We start from the raw sequence: 22,466 nt of genomic DNA, 5'->3' as shown, positions 1-22,466 counted from the left end.
TTTTGTAACTTTTCAATTGCTTTTCCTTGTTCATACAGCCTTAAAATACAATTCCCAACAATTATTCACAGGACATTCCCTACACTAAAGACTAGATCATTTCACTTGTTGAATAAGAAATTCTGTACAATTTTTGGATATATGATTATCTTTTCATTAAATTGATTATCGTGGACAATGAATTTAGTATCTCCAATACCTTAATATGTTATCCTTTGACTTCTGATTTAAACTCTCTTGTGGCGAATGAATAACAGGCTAATGTCAAAGCTCTTTTGGGATTACGTGTCATTCAATTTGGAAATATAGCTCTTTCAAAAAGTTATTAAATAATATTAGAATTCTCTAATTTTGGTTTACAACAGGATATTTGTAATGTTAAACTTTATTTGGAATATTTTCTATTATGAAATGCTGTGTATATTTTTCAGGTCACATGCTGTTGCCTGTGTGAACCAGTTCATTATCAGTAGAACTCAAGCTTTGATGTTGCATATCGACTCTTTCATTGAGGTATGTTTACCTTTGCTTTGAGATTATATTTCGTGACTTTTATCTTTAAATAGTGAGTGCTTGTTTTGAAATAGCTATTACCACGAAGATCCTTTTTCATTGTTATTGTTTTTGGTATTTTAAATTGTGAGTTAAATCATGGCTACTCGGGGAAGCTTTTGTTGAAAAGCATGAAGACCTTCACAGTTCAGATGATTTATCTGTTTTATATTTGAAAGCTAATTCAACTTTAACATCTCTAATACACAGTTTTCTTTGATTACACTCATTGTTGGTACAAAATGCCATTAATACTTTTTTCATCAGAAGAGTAGCTAAATTCCAGGCCATAATTTAATTAAAATTAGTTGCAATGACAATGGAGTTCCCAAAACACCATGCAGTGTTTAAAGTAAAAGTTAATTCTTAAAGTAAATGTAGATGAGGTTGCAGATAGAAATACTATAATGTTATAAACAATTTCAATCATAATACAACCTTTAGACTGAGGGAAATGTGTCTTGTCTGGAACTGAAGTCTATCTCTTGCAATTTTAGGAGAATATTATAATGATGATGAATAGTTTGCTCAAAATGTATACCTCGTGTTCCCCTCAGCACACCAAATATAAGAGTCTTGTATTATTTGTATATATTGAACACCATTTCCACTTGCCCTCGTATAGTGGAGCTCTAAACAAAAATATATTAAGAGACGGTCTGATGCTTTTAGAGTTGGAAAGCAATGTAGTAGGGAGAGGCGGACTGACTCTTAAATAGGCAAGGATTAGAAAGACACTCAGCGGGACAGGCAGCATCTCTGGATAGAAGGAATAGGTGACATTTCGGGTCGAGACTCTTCTTCAGACCGATTGGCACTTAATGTAGACATGTGGGCTTAATGAAGATGGAGAGAGAAAAAGGCAAACCCAATGCATTGGGTTGAAGGTCTTGTTTCTGTGCTGTGACTTGGAAGTGACATTTCAGAATACATGGAATGTTGAAAGATGATGGCAATTGGAGTCAAGTGTGCAGATTTTATCTACTAAATAATATTTAAGCTCTGAGAATTTGGATTTAATGACAAAATCTTCTGTTTATTGCTGTACTAAATCCCATTATTTTCAAAATTCCAGAATAAGTTCTAAATGTAAACTTTCACAATAAATGTATAAATTTGAATTGTAGTTTGTTAATTTTGCTTTATTTTAAATTTTCATACAAATTTAAGTATGAATGTGTTTTCTCTCAAGAGAATGTAACCTTTGTGCCTTGATTATGGCTTCCTTGTGTTGTGCAGATTTCCTCCTGGTATTTTACATTAGTGTTAATTATAAGTGCTGATGAAAAATAAATTGTGATTTTTATTAAAGTCTGATGGTGTTGATTGACCAACCAGTGTTGTAGATTTAGCCCAGTCTATCGCACAGTGACCAGACTCCCACCATTGACTCCATATATACATCATGCTACCTCGGAAATGTAGCCATCATGATCAAAGACTTGCCCCACCTTGGTCATTCCTCCTCCCTGCTTCTGTCTGGCAGAACTGGCAGAAGGTACAGAAGCTTGAAAGCACGCACCACTAGACTCAAGAACAAGTTCTTCACTTCTGTTATCAGGCTTCTGAATGCTCTTTCCATAAGCTAGGGCAGTGGTTCCCAACCTTTTTTAATTCATGGCCCCCTTGGGCTCTTTAATTTTTCTGTGCCCCCCCCCCCCCTGACATTATAACCGGAAAAAAGTGGCCCCCTTCATTGAACCCTTCAAAATCCCCAAATTTTTCTGTGGCCCCCCTGAAATTTGCCATGGTAAAGGGGCCATATGGCCCCAGGTTGGGAATCACTGAGCTAGGGTACTGTTTGATTCATCTCTGCCCATTGGACTTTGTTTACGGAACTGATGCGCTACAATGCACTGCAATACTGAAAACGATATTCTGCACTCTGTTCCCTTTTCTACTTGCTATTGTACTTGAGTTTGAACTGATTGTATCTTTGTGGTATATCTGATCTGTTTGGATTGCATGCAAAACAAAGCTTTTCCTCAAGGCATGTGGCAATAGTAAACTTATGTGGCTACCACATGTAGTACTGAACATCTGCTGAGAGCTTTTCTGAGGAACTTGCATTCTGGCCATAATGCTGCTCCTCTTGCTATTTAAATGTACCTAATGAAAGCTGACAGGAAGAGAAGTAATACTTTTTTCAAATCTATTATGCAAGGTATTAAATTGTATGCAGTTCTAAATACTAAATGCTGTATTCTTAGAACCTATTTGGATTGGCTGGAGATGAAGAATCTGAAGTACGGAAAAATGTCTGCCGTGCACTTGTGATGCTGCTTGAAGTCCGAATGGATCGGCTGCTTCCGCAGATGCACAACATTGTTGAGGTGAAAACCTTGTTTCCGTTTGCTTATTATAACAGAAGATAAACATTTTGGAATATGGCAAATATAATGCATCTATCATGGGCTGAGATGCAGAAGGGTGCTGAATAAATATGTCTGTATATATATATATATGTCTAATCTGTTAAATTCTTTTCGACCAGTAAATGCATGTACTTCAGTTTTCAATGTCACTTTTGTCCTTTTAAATTTGCTACATAAATTAGAATTGGATTTTTTTCAAACTATGCAACCCATGTCCTCCAATTGCACTTGTTTATTGATAGTTAAAAATGGTATTAAAATTGTTAAAAATCATAGTATAAACACTAAGCTATTGATCTTAGTAGCCCAATTATGTATGCGGCATTTTAAGCAGCATTTTACAAATATTTTGATTGGTATCGGACATAACAGTTCCTTTCAACATTATGCCTTAAATTTTGAAAAATTGAATTATTTTTCTCTCAAGATGTTCTGCATTACTAATGGCATTATTTTACTACAGTACATGTTGCAGAGAACGCAAGATCAAGATGAAAATGTTGCATTGGAAGCTTGCGAATTCTGGTTAACATTGGCTGAACAGCCCATTTGCAAAGATGTACTTTCTGGACATATGTCATTGTGAGTAACTGTCATTAACAGTGTCATTATTTTAGTACAGAGATTAATTACACTAATATTTTACACATACTTTTCTAATATGGAAGCGTATTGGTTTTTATTGAGGTGCAATTTTTTTTAACCACCTTGTGCTTTTGTCCATTTGCGCAAAGAACAATTTAAAACATTGCTGCTAAAACAAGGACCTTGATGTTTCATTTAAAGATATTTTTAGGGGGGGGGAAGAGGTGGAAATGAGAAGGTAAGATATGAAATCTGTACATTAGAACCAAATTTCCCGCAGCAGTCCTCAGTTTAAAAGCTAAGTAAAAATCCTGGCTATTTTGTTTGTTGCTACAGAAAGGTGAGAATATAAATACATTTTGGTTATTGAGAAATTATACGATATACTGCCATATTCAAATTTGCTTACAACATATGCAAAAAAACAAAACTGAGCAGATCATTTGGTACAATGACTCCATATACAGAATCACAAGGGGAAATTGAAAAGGGAGGAAGTGGAATGGTCTAGTTAAAATGGGCTGAAATGACACAAGATCAGAGCAACCCTAAATGATGTGGATATGAAAATGGCCAGTTTTAATGATATGAGCATGTTTGAGTTAAGCACTAAGATTGTGCAATATTTAGTTCAATTTACTGGGTTGAGAACAGTGTGTCATGGGAAATGAAAGAATGGCTTTAATTTTCCCAATTTACAATTGCGAAGAGTACTTATTCATGTAAAGGTTGATGTCAGATAAATAGTGGTGAATCTGAAACAGCAGCTGTGTATGCACATGAGGAACCTGATGTTATCAAAGAGTGACCTCTAGATAGTAATATACCAAGGTTTCCTGAGTGCAGCAGTCTTCAAAATGTGATTGTTAATAAGGGAAGGGTAATGGTGCAAAATGCAAGCCTGCAAAGTCACTGGCCTTGTGTTCAGTGGTGTTACATGTTTCCCAGTCAAATATGTGGATGTTGAGTCTTTGACAATTTGCTGGAATAGAAACTATCTTGGATTTAAAAACATCACAGGGTTAGCAATTGTTTAGAGTGTGATTAGTAATTAGAAACATAGAAAATAGGTTCAGGAGTAGGCCATTCGGCCCTTCTAGCCTGCACCGCCATTCAATATGATCATGGCTGATCATCCAACTCAGTATCCTGTACCTGCCTTCTCTCCATACCCCCGATCCTTTTTGCCACAAGGGCCACATCTAACTCCCTCTTAAATATAGCCAATGAACTGGCCTCAACTACCTTCTGTGGCAGAGAGTTCCAGAGACTCACCACTCTCTGCGTGAAAAATGTTTTTCTCATCTCGGTCCTAAAGGATTTCCCCTTTATCCTTAAACTGTGACCCCTTGTCCTGGATTTTCCCTTTATCCTTAAACTGTGACCCCTTGTCCTGGAACTGTGACCCCTTGTCCTGGATGGGTCTTCATTATTTTTGACGCTACAATTTATTGGACAAATTTAAGAGAAAGATTTTACATTGTAGCAAGCAGCGTTTGGAGTGGAATAAAGTTTCTCGTATTGTCAGCATTGTTTAACTAAGGGAGTTAGCTAAATAGCTCAATTTAACAAAGCATGGTGCTCGGGGGAAATCTGTGATCATAGTGAAAACAGGTGAATGCTAAACATACAGCGAGGTGAGGTTGAAGCAATGTTATGAAATGCTTCACCAGGACAATTTACCTTAGTGATTACCAGTGTGTCCAGCTATAGCCAATGGTTAACCATATTATGGATCTACAGCAATGGATGAATTCATTGTGGAACATGCATGATGGGTGTTAATAACCTATTGTCTTCACATTATTGTCAGCTCCCACCAAATTCTAGGACTTTACCACTCGCACACTAGGAATGCTTTCTCTTATGTCCTGAGGATATGGAGCATTATGTTTTGCTCAGTACATCCTATTGGTGTTTTGCAATTATAACATGAAAAAGTCCAATACGTTTGTTCTCCAGTTAGCATTACATTTTCAATTGTTCAGTGTCAATGTGGCATAAATATTGCGCCGTGTACTTTTGTAGTCTGAAGTTTGATCGTTATCTTATGTATCCAACTCTCAACACCAGGAAAGTACCAGAATCATATTAGTAACTACTTCAGTCATGAGGAACTGTCTTGGTATGTTTGGGAACAGATCAATGCAGATACTTCATTAGTCTTGGATAAATAATGTGTTTCTGTGCAGATTTCAGAATCCTGTTATCCTGCGTTTTGCAGTGTTTACAGTATTCTAGAATTCTTTCAATGAATTATTGTAGAAATTATTTAATCCTACTGAACTCTATAAATAAATTTTATCAAGAATTGTTTGATAATTTCAGGTTAATACCTGTCCTCGTGAATGGGATGAAATATTCAGAAATAGATATTATTCTTCTTAAGGTGAGTTAAATTTTTGCAGTGAATATTATTTCTCTGATGTAAATTGTAATTATGAAATGGATTTAGTGTTCTAACAGCTAAAATATGTTCCCTGAAATTTGAATCGGGTAAGATGAAAGGGGAAAGATTTAATGGGGACTTGAGGTGCAACTTTTTCCTCACAGAGAATGGTGTATATATAAGGAACGAGCTGCCAGAGGAAGTGGTAGAGGTGGGTACAAGGTCTGACATTTAAAAGTCACTTGGGCATAAGGATAGGAAAGATTTGGGGTGGATATAAACTAGACGCAATCAAGTGGGATACACTTGCTTGAGCAACTTGGTTGGTGTGGATGTGTTGGGCTGAATGGCAATTTCCATGCTGGATAGCTCTGAGTCCATGGAATGATCTTGAGATTAAATGATGTTTTTTGTTCAGGGTGATGTTGAAGAAGATGAAGCTGTTCCGGACAATGAGCAAGATATTAAGCCTCGTTTTCATCGATCCCGAACTGTTGCACAGCAGCATGATGAAGATGGAATTGGTGATGAGGAGGAGGAAGATGATGATCTTGATGATGACGATACAATTTCTGATTGGAATTTAAGTATGTATAAACGCAAATGTATTTAATAATGTATTTTCCATTCCGTATACCTCGTGAGTTATGATTTTATTCTTGTTTAAGTAAAATGTTTTCACGATTATAAAGATTTTTTTGATATTTGGTTGCAGTGAGGATTATTGTAAACTTTATTTTACGGCATTTCCCATTTTTAAAAATACTATTTAAAGTACCATAATATAGTTGAATAACTTGATCGCTTACCTTTATCCACCGAGCCAATGACCCCTTTTAAATGAATAGGGTCATTGTTCACGCCAGTGTAGTGTATCTGCTTCCTCACCTCAGCTCGCTGATGCTCTCCCCTCGTTTTAATAATGTTTCTCGCAATGCACAAACAACTGCACTCCAGCACATTGTGGACTCCTGCGTTTGGTGAAGCATATGCAGAAGCCTGAAATGAGCTGAGATGCAAAGCACTGAAGACCAGGTATTTGCTATGGAATTGCTAATTGTAAATGAGCTTTAGATTAATCCATAGGTGGAGGATTAAAGCTGCCAGTATATTGAGAGTCGTTTTAGTGTGTCAATTTACTGCAACTGTTAGTTTCTTTCGAGGCAGTATATCTTACAGGGTGAAATTTATGTGGTTCAAATCATCTGCTGAGCTTATAGAAACATAGAAAATAGGTGCAGGAGGAGGCCATTCGGCCCTTGAGCCAGCACCGTCATTAATTGCGATCATGGCTGATCGTCCCCAATCAATAATCCGTGCCCGCCTTCTCCCCATTTCCCTTGATTCCACTGATATCGGATGGCAATTGTGACATGCTGGTATTTGGATATGAAGTTAGTTTTGTTTTTGACTGAAATGCTGAGAAGCTAAATCAGGAACTTCTGTTGCAGATCATCACATGGGTAACTTAAATACCCGTTCAAGATTCTGGGAAGAATGGGGAAAAATGAATTCTTAATGAGCCTTTAAACATTTGGTGTGATAACACTCTGGTTCAAAATGGTGAAACTGATAAAAGCTGGAAAGCCCTTGCTGATTCAACAGATCGCCGCTAATAATACCTTCCAAAATTCTCCAGATTTGGGAAAAGTTTTGTAAGATCGGGAAATAGCAAATTTTATCTGAAAAGGGAGGGAATAGGGATGAGCAGAAAACTCCAGGCCGTTCGCCTAATGCATCCCAGGAAAAATGTTAGAAGTTGTTAATAAAGACTTTACAGGCTTGCACTGTGAAAAATTCAAGTTTAATGGTCAACATAAGAATGGAACGTGCTGTGGATAAAATGCAATCTGAGTGTGCTATACTTTGATTTCCAGAAGGTAGTTGATAAAGTGTTGAATCAACTGCAAAATAAAACTGGTTAAATAAAAGCCTATGTGCTAAGTGAGGAACACCAAGTTGTTTCTTGGTCTGATGAATTTAATATTGACTTTAAAGGTCTTAATTTTGAAGAACATGATATGACTGCATGACATTAAAATAACATTGCATGTAACTTCTTATTCTTAAGGAAAATGTTCTGCCGCCGCGTTGGATGTACTGGCTAATGTATTCCGGGATGAATTGTTGCCACATATTTTGCCACTGCTCAAGGAGCTGCTGTTTCACCAAGACTGGGTGGTGAAGGAGTCTGGAATTCTGGTGCTTGGAGCTATTGCTGAAGGTTAGTGCGTCAATTGAATACAGGAAACATTAAATGAACTTCAAACGATTCTGCTTATAAACTGTAATAATTTCTCTTGTGTAAGAAGGAACTGCAGATGCTGGTTTAAACCGAAGACAGACGGGGCAGGCGGCATCTCTTGTGAGAAGGAATGGGTGAAGTCTCGACCCGAAACGTCACCCACTCCTTCTCCCAAAAGATGCCACCTGTTACTCCAGCTTTTTGTGTCTATCATTTGTTGTTGAATTTTTTTAAGTTTTTTTTTTTTTTTTTTTTTTCATAACTTTTGTGTTCAGTGGTAGATTTTCAACTATTATAGGCCCTCGGTTTTTATATGCATTTTATTTATGCCTTGGTCTGGTGCTATTTCCATGAATAGGAAAAAATTGTGAAAAAAGCACTTTGAAGGTTCTTTTGCCCAGTTTCAAGAGTTCACTAAGAATTAAACGAGACTGCTTGCAGATGGTGAAAATCTGAAATTAAAATGGGAAACATTGGAAGCCATCAGCAGGTCAAGCAGCATCTGTGGAAAGAGATATTGTTGATGATTTGTGTTTAAAAGCCATAACACCAGTCTGATGAAGGATCTTAATCAGAAGCTGCAACTTTTTTTCTTTTCGCAGATGCTGCCTGAAGGAATATTATCCTCAAGATTTGATTCATTTATTATTTAGAACGTTTCCTCGTTCACAAGCTCAGGGACTGAAATGCCAATTATTTATAACTCCACGGTTGCTGTCTGACCTGAGTATTTCCTGTGATCTTCAATCTAGGCATCTGCTGCATTTTTCCTTTGGTTTAAAGAAGTCTGCATGATTGGCACACCTTCTCTACTTTGACCACTACTATTTGCAAAAGTTCTATTTACAAAGTAGCCAAAATATATATTTGGGGATCGTGAAAATGAACAAAAGGATGTCTTGGTAGATATGTTTTTCGTTAAAACCTTTTAACTTGTTTTACAGGTTGTATGCAAGGAATGATACCTTACCTGCCAGAACTTATCCCTCATCTTATTCAGTGCCTCTCTGACAAGAAAGCTCTTGTACGTTCTATTACATGTTGGACACTCAGCCGCTATGCACATTGGGTAGTAAGTCAACCCCCAGACACTTTCTTGAAGCCATTAATGACGGAACTGCTGAAACGCATCTTGGACAGCAATAAGAGAGTGCAAGAGGCTGCTTGCAGGTTTGTTAGCGAATAGTATTTTTCAATGTCAAGCTTCATGTGGGTGATTTTGAGAAGGTACCAGTGACCATTTAACAGTTATAAATAGCCTCCCTCATGCTATTAAAAGTCAGCACTCTAAACTACTCGGGGAAACTAGGTAAGATGTCTGACATAGATCGTGATAGAAATATTGTCAATTAATAGTTCTTCAAATTTTCAACTGATCTCGTATCCACACCATGGATTAACTTTTGTATTCACTTAATCAACTAATGTTCTTTCTGGAAGGCTTGCAATGTTCAAATGGAAAAACAATGATACTACATGTGTGACTTTTTCTTTCAATATACCCATTAGAAACGTGAGGGAACCTTTTCACAACTTAAGCAGAAACCCAGCTATTTGGAATTGTGCATCAGTTATTTTACAGTATAGCTTGTTTTATTCTGCATAAATTTACAGTGACAACGGCCATGGAAATGGGTCCTTCGGCCAACCAAGATGCCCATCTAGTCTTTTTTTTCTCTCTCCATGTTTGGCCCATATCCCTCTTAAACCATTCCTGTACGTGTCCAAACTTTTTAATGTTCCAATTATACCCTGCATCAACCGCTTCCTCCGGCAGCTCATTCCATTTACCCATCACCCTCCGTGGAAAGGTTGCCCCTCGGATTCCTTTTAAATTGTGTCCCTCTCTCACCTTAAACCCATGTCCTCGAGGTGTTGATACCCCTATTCTGGGAAAAGAATCTGCATTCACCCTATCTCTTCCACTCCTGATTTTATACACCTCAATAAGATCACCCCCAGCCTCCTATGTTCGAAGGAACAAATTCCTGCCAATCTTCTCCTTATGGCTCAAGTCCTGGCTATGTTCTTGTAAATATTCTCTGCACTCTTTCCAACATATTGGCATATTTCCAATAGGTGATGACCAAAACTAAGCACAATACTCCCAAGTGTGGTCTCATTCTGCCCATCAGGTCCGTGCTGGCTTCCAAACGAGCAATCCCATCAGTCGCATTTCCCTACGCCCTGCAATATTTCTCGCACATAACTATCAGCCTCTTTAGATTCTTTATCATCAATTGGGTACAGTAGAACTCCAATATTCTGTTATCAAATCATTTGGAAAGCCTGAGGGTTCAGCATTTGACTTGTTCGGGCCATTAACTCAAACACTTTCTCTGAACATTACTTTGATTCATGCACTGTCTTTAAATTCATATAGTTCTGTCTCCTCACTCTTTAACACACTATGACGCTATTTCCTGAATTCCTTTTCAATTTACCAGGTTCACTAAAATTTATTATACTGTATAGTGTCTTGAAAAATGAATTGTGTGTTACGGTATTAATAGAATAATAATATCCAGTAGTTCATAAATCTGTCATTCCAGCAGAGGCTTAAATGTTCAGCATTAGCAGTTTTACTGGAATTTCCAGTAAGCATTAACCTAGTTTGCGTGTTTACTCTGTGACCGTGTCGGCTTCCTTCTGGTGTTCCAGTTTCCTTCCGCATCTTTGTCACAAAGTACCATATTTCACAGCAATGAAGACGCTATTTTTTACCCAAAAATGTGTCTTGGAGGCCGAAGGTTAGGTTGTTCGCCAGGAAAGATAGACTTGGCTATCCCTCAGTACAGCAACATCGTTCTTGATAGTCTATCCCTCATTGCTGGCAGCTGATGGGAAGCGGCAGTAAAGTGGGAAGTGGCTGTAAAAGGACAGCGCTGCTGGGGGGGGGGGGGGGGGAGTTCCTTTCACAGCATGTGGGGAGTCTAGCATGGGCAGGAGCATTGAGAAGGAGGGGGTCGAGGATCATGCCAGAAACTCACTCACTGCTGCCGTGGCGCTCTGGTCACGGAGCCACCGCATTGTGGCCGGGGAGGGAAGTAGCTCGGGTGACTGCGAGCGGCCGCCGTTACTTAAATTCCAACTGCCGCCGGGAGCAGGACATGGCCTCACTTGCTGCGCTGGGTGACACGGCATGGCATTCACTGCCCGGTCTGTGTCTTTCAATGTAGTGAGGGGACCAGCTCAAGAGCAAAGATCATAGAGCGGTGCGGGTCAGCTGGCGATGGATAACAGGACAGCGTGCGGTGGAGCGTACTCTTGTGTCAGCGTGAGTAACCTCAATTGGTCCCTTGATCACACTGACACAGGAGTAAGGTCCACTGCCCCCTGCAAAGATCATCATCAAGGCCCCAGCCGCCTTCTCTCCTGTCTCACTCAATCACCTGGGAAAGATCACATCAGGACTGGGGGACATCCATTATTTTGTTATGAAACTTGTATTTTGACCCAGCATAAGTAAACTGGGGGGAAAATAGCTGGCTGGAATAGTTAGAAAATATCCAAATTATGTTAAGTAAATAATTGGTCAAGAATGTAAGCAAATAATGCAACCATATTTTGCTTTCCAGCGCTTTTGCTACCCTAGAGGAAGAGGCTTGCACGGAGTTGGTGCCGTACCTTGGTTATATACTTGATACGCTTGTTTTTGCTTTTAATAAATATCAGCACAAAAATCTTCTAATTCTCTATGATGCTATTGGAACACTTGCTGACTCAGTTGGGCACCATTTAAATAAACAGGTAAGAAAACTACTGAAACATTATCAATGATCTTGAATCATTTAAAAGGTCAACAAATCCAAAAATAGTCTCTCTGCAATTAAGTTGTTATTCTGAGTGGTCGTTTAGGTTGATCCTATATGGAGTAGTGCTTATGGAAATAAGATGACCTTGATGAAACATTCAGGATTCTGAGGGGTGCTTGCCAAGATGTTTGCTGAGAGGACTTATTCCTTTATTTGGTGGGGATAGGGGTGGGTGTAGATACAGTGGAATAATTTCAGAATAAAAATGCTTAGATTTTATTCAGAGTTATGAATCTTTGAAATGCTCTACCCGATTAAACTGGAGGCTGAGTCATTTGAAATTATAAGATAGGAGCAGAATTAGGCCTTTCATCAAATTGCATCCACTCCGACATTCATTCATTGCTGACCTATTTTTCCCTCTCATTCCCATAACACCCTTGCTAATCAAGAATCTTATCAATCAATGCTTCAAAAATACCCAATTACTTAGCCTCCACAGCTGTCTATGACAATGAATTCCAGAGATTCACCACCCTCTGGCTAAAGAAATTCCTCCACATCTCTATTCTGAAGGTACATCCATTTCAGGCACGTGCCGTGAGTGATTACTCAAGGTAGGCAGTCATTCGGCTTTTTAAAAAAATCTTAAACCGCGCATGCGCAGATTGTTCTCTCCGTAAAAATTAAAATATGTAATAATTTAATTTGCCCAAGGCTTCTAAATCTCCTTCATTTTTTAATTACTGAATGGGTGGGGGACGGAAGATGAAGGCGGGTGGAGAGATGGTGGGAAAAACGGGACAAGTTGAATCAGTTGTCATCTTATTGAATGACAATACTAATTCAAGGTATCAATTGGAGGGAGAGTTCCTTTCACAGCGTGTGGAGAGTCTGTGCCAGGGGTTAAAGATGCGGGGAGGGCAGGAGTGTTGAGAAGGATGGGGTCGGAGATCATATCAGTAACTCGCTCACCGCTGCCGCTGCGATCTGGGCACGAACAACAGAACTGGCCGCCACTTCCGGGGAGGGAAGCAGCTCGGGTGGCTGCGAGCGGCCGCCGGGACCCGACAGCAGAATCGGCTGCCACTTCAGCGCCTTCTGCCGGCCCGCTCACCTCTGGCAGCGCTCTCCGACTGAACACCTCTCACCTGCCGCTAGCCAGCTTTGCTCATGTCAGCCGCTTCCCGCAAATCCTTAAATTCCGACAGCAGAGTAACCTCAATTGGTCCCTCGATTGCGCTGTCGGAATTTAAGGATTTGCGGTAAGCGGCTGACATGAGTGAGGCCGGCGAGCGGCAGGAGAGGGGTTTTCAGACGGAGAGCACTGCCAGAGGTGTGCGAGGACCAGCAGAAGAGACTGCGGTCCTGGCGGCCACAATGCGGTGGCTCCGTGCCCGAAGCGTTGCAAGTGGGTTACTGGCCCCGACCCCCCTCCTTCTCAACGCTCCTGCCTTCCCCGCAACTTTACCCCAGGCCAGACTCTTCAAACGCTGTGAAAGGAGCTCTCCCCCCACCCTGGGAAATATGGTATTTAAAAACATAAAGCACCAAGAAATGTACTTACCACATTATTGGTACACAAACTCCATTCTTCACTTTGTTTCCTAACATACTCTTAAATTAATAACAATGCATATTTGAAAAACCCGCCAAGAAACTTGCGCTGCGCAGGCGCAGTAGGCTGCTGCGCCTGCGCAGTGCAGTAAATGCAGAATTTCAGCTGCCTTCAGCCCCGCTTGTCATAGACGGTTTGAAGCACCGCTGACGGCACGTGGGCTGCACAGACCTTCACGTGTTGCAAGTGCTGCGGTTGAAAGGCACTGAGAATTATGCCTACCTAAGAGATCGATCTCTTAGATAGGCATAATTCTCCCATGACTTTACTATTTATATTTAATAATTACCATTTCATAATTTTAGTCAGGGTAGGCAGTGCCTACCTTGCCGACCCTGACGGCACATGCCTGATCCATTTATTCCAAAGCTGTGCCATCTGTTTCTAGACTCCTTTCCACATCCCTCTTTCATGGCTTTTCATTATCCAGTTGGTGCCAATGAAATCCTCTCTCATCCTTCTAAATTCCAGCGAGGATAGGCTCAGAGTCTTCAAATGTTCCTGATACATTAACCCAATCATTTACGGGATCATTCTCATAAACCTCCTTTCCAAAGCCAGCACATCCTTCCTCAGAAAACGAGATCCAAAACTGCTCACAAAATTCCAAATGTGGCAGTACCAGCACCTTATAAGCCTCAGCATTACATCCTTGCTCTTCCACTTTCCTTGAAATTAATGCTAGCATTCTTTGCCTTCTTTACAGCCGACAACCAGCAAATTAATCTTTTGGGAATCCTGCATCAGCACTCCAAGTCCCTTTGCACCTCTGATTTCTGAATCCTCTCCCCATTTAGAAAATAGTCTTTGCCTTGTGACTGTACGCTTTGCAATGCTGTATTCCGTTTGCCACTTCTTTGCCCACTCTCCCAGCCCATCCAAGTTCTTCTGCAGCCTCCCTCCGCAGCACTACCTGCCCCTCCACCTATCTTCGAATCACCTGCAAACTTGGCCACAAAGCTATCACATTCCCTCAAAACCTTTACACTGTACCTCGATTAACGTGACAATAATCATCCAGATCATTAACATGTAACATCAAAAGTAGCAGACCCAACACTGACTCCTGCAAGCACGGAAGATTGTTATGATTCTATTTTAGATCAAAATTTCTGTCATAGCTTTTATTCACCACTATTAGGTTGTTTTCTTGTAAAATAAACTAATTTATTTTACCAGTCCTCCTCAGCAGGCCGTACATACGAAAGAGGGTTTCATTTGCTCTGCAGTGCTGCAGGCATTTCCTGCCCTGCGGGAACTCTGTTCACAATCTTGTTTCTGACTTGCAAACTGTTCAAGTTACGAACAGCTCACAGAAACTGAACCCCATCGTAACCTGGTGTCGACCTGAAATTCATTAGAGCAGTAAAATTTACCTTCTCTTTCTCACAAGGAGTACATTCAGATGTTGATGCCTCCACTCATTCAGAAATGGAACATGTTGAAGGATGAAGATAAAGACCTTTTCCCCTTACTTGAGGTACATGCATTTTCAAACTTTAAATCATTGTATTTGGGATGGATTTTATTGGAATTGGCATCAAATAAAGCTCTTAAGTTTACATGAATGTTACTGATTGTATCCTAGGTTATTGTTAGTCACTTGGTGTTACATCTACAATATTAATCCCTTACTCTTGTTCTTATTACGATGCTGTTGATTTTCAAAATGTTTTTCTCTTGCTGTCTTCCTTCCACTTCACCTTATTGCTCTTATAGAATCATAGAGCCAAACACCACGGAAATGGGTCCTTCGTCCCAACTTGTCTATGCCTGCCAAGATACCGACTAATCTCAACTTGTTGCATTTATCTATGTTTGGCTCGTATCCCTCCAAACCTTTCCTATCCATGTACCTCTCCAATTTTTTTTAATGATGTTATACTTGTCTAGACTATATTTTCCATATATCCACCTCCCTCTCAATGGAAAAAGTTGCCCCTCAGACTTTTATTAAATATTTCCCTTCTCGTTTTAAATCTATCCCCTCCAGTTCTTGATTCCTCTACCAGGGAAAAACACTCTGTGCATTCACCCCATCTATTTCCCTCGTGATTTAATACACCTCCATAAGTTCACTCCTTGGAACCATGCCCTCCAAGAAATAAAGTCCTAGCCCATCCTCTCCCTAAAGCTCGGCAACATCCAGGACTCAAGGGCTCTTTGTAGCTTAATGGCATCTTTCCTATGGCATGGTGATCAAAACTGAACAGAATATTCGCAAATGCGGCCTCACCAACGTCTTGTACAACTGTAACCTAGCGTTCCAACTTCGACACTTAATTCCCAGACCGATGAATGATAATGTGCCAAAAGCCACATTCACCATCCTGTCTACCTGCATCGTCACTTTCCGGGAACCATCTACTCAAACACTTTGCTCTACAACACTCTCCTGGTCCCTACCATTCACTGTAAAGATCCTGCCCGAGTTTGACATCCCATATTGCAACCGCTCGCACCTGAATCAAAATTTATTAGCTGTTCCTCAGCCCACTTGCCCAGCTGATGAAGATCCTGCTGTTATTATTGATAATTATCTAAATACCACAATGCCACCTCTTTTAATACATTCGCAAATAATTTACACTTACCGTTGCACATAATTATCAAATACAACTATATGATGCAACTTGTAGCTTTTCCCTTTCTATTGGCATTGCAATTGGTAACAATTCAGAATATCCTCTGCTCCCTGTATTTTTCTTCCTTTATTGTGCATTTATTGATTTATTTATTTTAATGTTTATTGAATCAGAGTAATTTCTATTTCTAGTTTTCCCACCTATCTTTTTCTTAAACTTAGTTTAGTTTATTTGTAATTTTGCTGCATGCTTGGTTCTGTTTATTATTCTAGTTGTACTATGAAGTTGTAAGCAGTTTGCCCTCAAAATTAACCAATCATTGCCATTACTCCCAAAGTGGGATGCTCACTGGGATGAGGCAAGATTAATTCTAATTTGTTTAAATTATTGTTCATTGACGACTAGTTTCTTCAGATCATTGGAGTGTAAACAATTAATTTCTTTACTATAACGAACAAAATTTGAATAACTAATTGCTTAATTTTAAATCCTTTCTTCTTGTTCAATTATTCTTTTATCCTCACCTCCACATTTATTTTTTAACATTTGTGCTTTGGTATTGTTTCAAACCAATCACTTAAATCATTCTGTGGCAGATTATATTCTGTAGGCCAAATTTATCTGGCATCACAAATACATCAACTATAATAGTCGAGAATTTAATTCACTATTCCTGGATTCAGCTGCTGCTTTCACTCAGCGCCTACTATTGTGCCATTAGATTAATCAATTTCTGGCTTGCGTGTGAAGTTTTATATCATCTCCCTCTACTGGTAGTTATGATTTTGCAATTTGTTTCAATCATGCTTCCATTTTATCCTAAAATATTTATTTCTTGCAATTACATTTTGATTTCCATATCCCATGTTTTTATGTTTCTTCATGCAATTTATGTCAATCCTTAATGTTGTCATTATGTTCAGTTTTCACGAAGAGCATTGTTTATAACATATTGTCTTTATTAGTTCTGTGTACCTTTGAATAACTTTTGTGAGTCCTTTTGTATGCTACTTCCATCTGTAGTAAGAGATAACAAGAAAATTGGCTATCAGTGATTTTTCTCTGGTTCTAATCTCAGTAATCTATCTAAAGGGCCTTATTTACAAATAACCTGGTGATCTTTAAGATCAAGTCGAAGGTACACAAAAATGCTGGAGAAACTCAACGGGTGCAGCAGCATCTATGGAGCGAAGGAAATAGGACACGTTTCGGGCCGAAACCCTTCTTCAGACTGATAGGGGGTGGCGGGGAGGAAGGAAAAAGGAGGAGGAGGAGCTCGAGGGCTGAGGGATGGGAGGCGACAGCCCGAGGGCTGAGGAAAGGGAGGAGACAGCAAGGGCTAACAAAATTGGGAGAATTCAATGTTCATGCCCGCGGGATGCAGACTCCCCAAGCGGAATATGAGGTGCTGTTCCTCCAATTTCCGGTGTTGCTCAGTCTGGCCATGGAGGAGACCTAGGACATAGAGGTCGGACGGGGAATGGGAGGGGGAGTTGAAGTGCTGAGCCACCGGGAGGTCAGGTAGGTTCTTGCGGACCTCAAGTCACTGGGTGCCTGAATGAATAACAGGAATTTTGGTTCAGCTTTTCAGGGCCAGCTTCTGTTCCTCTTTCAGATAAAATTAAATTTCTTTATTTTAATATTCTTTGCCTTGCTTTCTGCTCAGACTGCAAATACATTTTTATATTATGTTATGTTATATTTTGCATTGCAAAACCTAATTTTCAAGTTTCATCTTTGAATGCTAAACAATTGTTTCACTGCATTTATTGTCGAGTCAAGATTTCTATTTAACAAAACTGTTATGGCATGGCTCCTCTTAAGAGCAAAATGCTGTAGATGGTGGAAATCTGCAGATGAACAGAAAATGCTGGGAAGGAGAGGGTCAGGCATCATCTCTGGAGTGAGCAGCAGTTTATGTTTCGGGTTAATGACCGTTTACCGAAATTGGCATAGGTTCTTGTTTGATGGAGTTCTGGATGATGTAATTTCCTTCAGCTAAATATTTGAAAGATCAAAACAATTCTCTTCAATCCCCACCAAAAGTCACCCAGAGATGCTGCCTGTTACTCCAGCTTTTTTGTGTCTATTTTGATATCTGATCTCATTTGCCATTTTGGCCAGCTTCTAACGATTCTTACTACTTGTGCATTGCTAATTTCCTTTCATCTATCATTGTCAGCTATTTTCTTCAGGTGGGAAGGCTTTGTACTCACGAATGTCATTGTTCAATGCTTCAATGGTTGTCTATTGTCGCAAGTACCTTGGTACAGTAATTCTCTTTTTGTATACAATCCAGTAATATCTTACTACATACAAGCTCAATCATACCCACGTATAAGCGTATTAAGACTAGTAGATTACACTGAGACAGTACACGATTAAGGCGCCATCATGTATCCTCCATCCTTGCCTCATCCTTACCTTATCCTCTCCCACTTTATCTCTTGTTATAAGTCATTCCTAAAACCTTGTTAATCTGTGCTTGTTTACCTGATATAATCCTCTATTAGACGGTGTAAATTTTGTTGGAAGATTAATGGCCATCTCTTGGGATGTTTTGTGTAGTCAGCGGCATCGTATGGTATAAGCAATCACGCCTATCATTTAGTGCTATGTTTCCCTTTTACTCTTTTGTTCTTTCTATGTTATTGATAAGCCATTTAACATTCTCTTTGTAAGCATTACCACTTTTTTTTAAAGAAATGTATTTTACTTATTGTTGTATTTTGACTGAATAAGTATGTGTAAAGTGCAGAACTGTAACTTGGAATTCTCAGTATTAATGGGGCAAATGTCCATCTGATGTGGATGTTCTAGGCTGCCAATGTCTAAATTCAAAACGCTGTTCTACACTCGTCTAGCAGACACTATGCTCAGGAAATGGATTTTGAGCTTTATGCTAATTAACTTTTTCAACTAATATCAGTTGCATTAATTGGTACTTTGGGAGACTAATTTGCACTTTGTAAATCCGTCTGAAATAAATGGGTAATGATTATTAAATATATGCCTGGACTGAAATTTGATGTCCAGATTTGTGGATCCAATGTAAAAAATAGCATTATACAATTTAATTAGTACCATGCTTTGTTAAAACCAAACAAGTGACTTCCAGAGATAACACCTCCCCACCTTGCCTCCCACTCTTCCCACCAATCTTGAATCAGCAATTCCAGCTTCCTTTGAAAAACTTTCCCAACGTTTATTATTTTCAATATTATTCGGTAGAGAATAATTTAATTTAAGAAATTATTTCAAATGTTTACCTATCCACTAATACCATTGGATTTAGACAATAGACAATAGGTGCAGTAGTAGGCCATTCGGCTCTTCGAGCCAGCACTGCCATTCAATGAGATCATGGCTGATCATCCCCAATCAGTACCCCGTTCCTACCTTCTCCCCATATCCCCTGACTCCACTATTTTTAAGAGCCCTATCTAGCTTTCTCTTGAAAGCATCTCTTGTATTTTATTGTATTATAATATATCTACTTTCCAAGATATAATCTACCAAAAATGGCATGATTTTAAATCTGTTTTATATTTCAGTGCCTGTCTTCTGTTGCCACTGCCTTGCAGACTGGCTTTTTTCCATACTGCGAACCAGTATACCAGCGTTGTGTAAACTTGGTGCAAAAGACACTTTCACAAGTTATGGTAAGCAAGTTGGGGCTATTTATTCTCGGGTGCAGTTGTCACGTGATATTGCACATTTGTTTTATTCAATATATTCTTCAGGATAGAGTTAAGATAAACTTATTCACCCAGGTAGTGGTTAGTGAATTAATTTTGCTGTTAATTGAAGTATGTCTTCATTTAAGGGGAAACTAAATCACAAAGGAAATTACCAAATGAGATTTGATGAAAGTTGAGAAATATTAGCAACAAAACAGGATGTTGCAGGAAAACACACATTGCCTATGTAAACTTTATTTTGTCATATTGATTGACATTCCATAAATTATTAGCAAAATCTTATTGTAGTCAGCAAGTTTTGAAATGTTGCTGGAGTAAGACGCTTTTACAGTAACATTGGTGGTTTTAATTTGTTTTAGAGGAATATTTTTTCCCTGTTGAATTTGAGCGGCGTTAATTAAGGTCCATAGAGCAACAAACTGGAAGTGGGATGATTTCGGACAAGATTAATTTGTACCACCATTTGATGCTTGGCTTGTATTTAGCATTATCAGGCAAACAAAATCAGTGTTATTGTGATGCGAATTATATTGCAATCTTGTTCTGTACTTTCGTCATTGGTTCTGTTTTACAGTTGCATAGTTCTCAACCCGACCAGTGTGAAGCTCCAGACAAAGATTTTATGATCGTGGCACTTGATTTACTAAGTGGCCTGGCTGAAGGTCTTGGAGGAAGCATTGAACAACTTGTAGCACGGAGCAATATTTTGTCGTTAATGTATCAGTGTATGCAGGTTAGTAGGCATTTAATTTCCACTGAGCTATTTGTAACACACAGAGAGAAACTGAAACATAGATTTTCTTTGTTAATTGCAGGATAAAATGCCAGAGGTACGACAGAGTTCATTTGCTTTGTTGGGCGATTTAACAAAAGCTTGTTTTCAGCATGTGAAACCTTGCATTGGTATGTAATATCTTCAATTGTATATCTGTTACACTGCTTAATGATATTAAGTTTGCAGTTGGAAAACAATTATATTAGTGATTATATATTGCCTTTTTATTTAAATTAGTGATGTTTTGATTTTAACTTCTTTGCAGCTGACTTCATGCCGGTTCTCGGAACGAATTTGAACCCAGAGTTTATTTCAGTGTGTAATAATGCCACGTGGGCAATTGGAGAGATCTCCATTCAGATGGGTTAGTATTTGATATATATATATATATTTATATCGAACTATGGATATGGTAAGAAATACGCATGTAGAATTGGAGTTGAGAAGTTTTTCAATCTTTCTGTGGTGACTCTTGGGCAACGGAGCCTAAACTTTATCTTCATGTTCTTTCAACTTATTTTTAATCGTGCATTTTGCTCTGTTTATTTTTTTTGTTCATTTTCATGAACAAATACTATTGCATCTTTTAATAGCTGTAGCAAAACAGTATACAATGACCATGTTGCCCCTCAAAATAAAAACAAGAATGCCAGAATCATTTCGTAGATCAGGTCTGTTACTTCCTCCGTTATGAACTGCCCAGTACTTCTGCCGTTTTCTGTCTTTTGGGTTTCCAGCACCTGCAGTTTTTGCTTTGCTTTATTTAAATTTCTCAATTTCTTTGCTCCGTCATTAATTTGGAAAGGATGCAGCAAAGAATCACCTGGATGTTACTTAGACTGGCAGGCTTGAATTATATTGAATTATAGGGAGAGGCTGGGATTTTATTGTGGAGTGCAAGAAGCTGAGGGGTGACCTTATTAAAGTATGCAAATTCACGAGGGGTATGGATAATGTAAATGCTCACTGTCTGTTTCTCATGATAGAATATTCTATGACCAGAGGGTGTAGGCCTGAGGTAACGGGATAATTCTAAGAAGTGCCTTGTGGGCAGATTTTTAACTGAGGGTAGACCATATAGAGGAACCTATAGAAGCGGATATAATTACAATCTTCAAAATATATTTGGACAGATGGGAAGAGTTTTGAGGAAAGGAGAAGGGTTTTGCGGGATATAGGCCAAATGGAACTAGCCCAGAATGGCAATTTGGTTAGCAAGAACAAGTGGTCTGATAGAAACATAGAAACATAGAAATTAGGTGCAGGAGTAGGCCATTCGGCCCTTCGAGCCTGCACCGCCATTCAATATGATCATGGCTGATCATCCAACTCAGTATCCCGTACCTGCCTTCTCTCCATACCCTCTGATCCCCTTAGCCGCAAGGGCCACATCTAACTCCCTCTTAAATATAGCCAAGGAACTGGCCTCGACTACCCTCTGTGGCAGGGAGTTCCAGAGATTCACCACTCTCTGTGTGAAAAAAGTTCTTCTCTCGGTTTTAAAGGATTTCCCCCTTATCCTTAAGCTGTGACCCCTTGTCCTGGACTTCCCCAACATCGGGAGCAATCTTCCTGCATCTAGCCTGTCCAACCCCTTAAGAATTTTGTAAGTTTCTATAAGATCCCCTCTCAATCTCCTAAATTCTAGAGAGTATAAACCAAGTCTATCCAGTCTTTCTTCATAAGACAGTCCTGACATCCCAGGAATCAGTCTGGTGAACCTTCTCTGCACTCCCTCTATGGCAATAATGTCCTTCCTCAGATTTGGAGACCAAAACTGTACGCAATACTCCAGGTGTGGTCTCACCAAGACCCTGTACAACTGCAGTAGAACCTCCCTGCTCCTATACTCAAATCCTTTTGCTATGAAAGCTAACATACCATTC

At 39.3% G+C, this 22,466-nt stretch overlaps 1 protein-coding gene across 4 annotated transcripts in view; it reads left to right on the top strand.

Moving 5' to 3' along the window:
- The window catches only part of tnpo1 (transportin 1), an 82,517-nt gene that overhangs the window by 42,011 nt on the left and 18,040 nt on the right, over positions 1 to 22,466 (top strand). For all 4 annotated transcript variants that reach the window (XR_004411502.1, XM_033018691.1, XM_033018690.1 and 1 more), the window contains exons 7-19: positions 432 to 513; positions 2,763 to 2,885; positions 3,391 to 3,509; positions 5,841 to 5,901; positions 6,320 to 6,488; positions 7,973 to 8,125; positions 9,091 to 9,316; positions 11,725 to 11,896; positions 14,913 to 14,999; positions 19,659 to 19,766; positions 20,380 to 20,538; positions 20,621 to 20,708; positions 20,846 to 20,944. Coding sequence is in view for 3 of the 4 variants with exons in the window: in XM_033018691.1 (XP_032874582.1) it covers positions 432 to 513; positions 2,763 to 2,885; positions 3,391 to 3,509; positions 5,841 to 5,901; positions 6,320 to 6,488; positions 7,973 to 8,125; positions 9,091 to 9,316; positions 11,725 to 11,896; positions 14,913 to 14,999; positions 19,659 to 19,766; positions 20,380 to 20,538; positions 20,621 to 20,708; positions 20,846 to 20,944 (1,646 nt within the window). In the remaining variant the exon portion in view is untranslated. The remainder of the gene's footprint in view (positions 1 to 431; positions 514 to 2,762; positions 2,886 to 3,390; positions 3,510 to 5,840; positions 5,902 to 6,319; positions 6,489 to 7,972; positions 8,126 to 9,090; positions 9,317 to 11,724; positions 11,897 to 14,912; positions 15,000 to 19,658; positions 19,767 to 20,379; positions 20,539 to 20,620; positions 20,709 to 20,845; positions 20,945 to 22,466) is intronic.

The sequence above is a fragment of the Amblyraja radiata genome, chromosome 3 (assembly GCF_010909765.2).
Source record: "Amblyraja radiata isolate CabotCenter1 chromosome 3, sAmbRad1.1.pri, whole genome shotgun sequence".
Lineage (NCBI taxonomy): Eukaryota > Metazoa > Chordata > Chondrichthyes > Rajiformes > Rajidae > Amblyraja > Amblyraja radiata.
The sequence above is the reverse complement of the archived record's forward strand: the minus strand, read 5'-3'. Positions and strand labels throughout refer to the sequence as shown.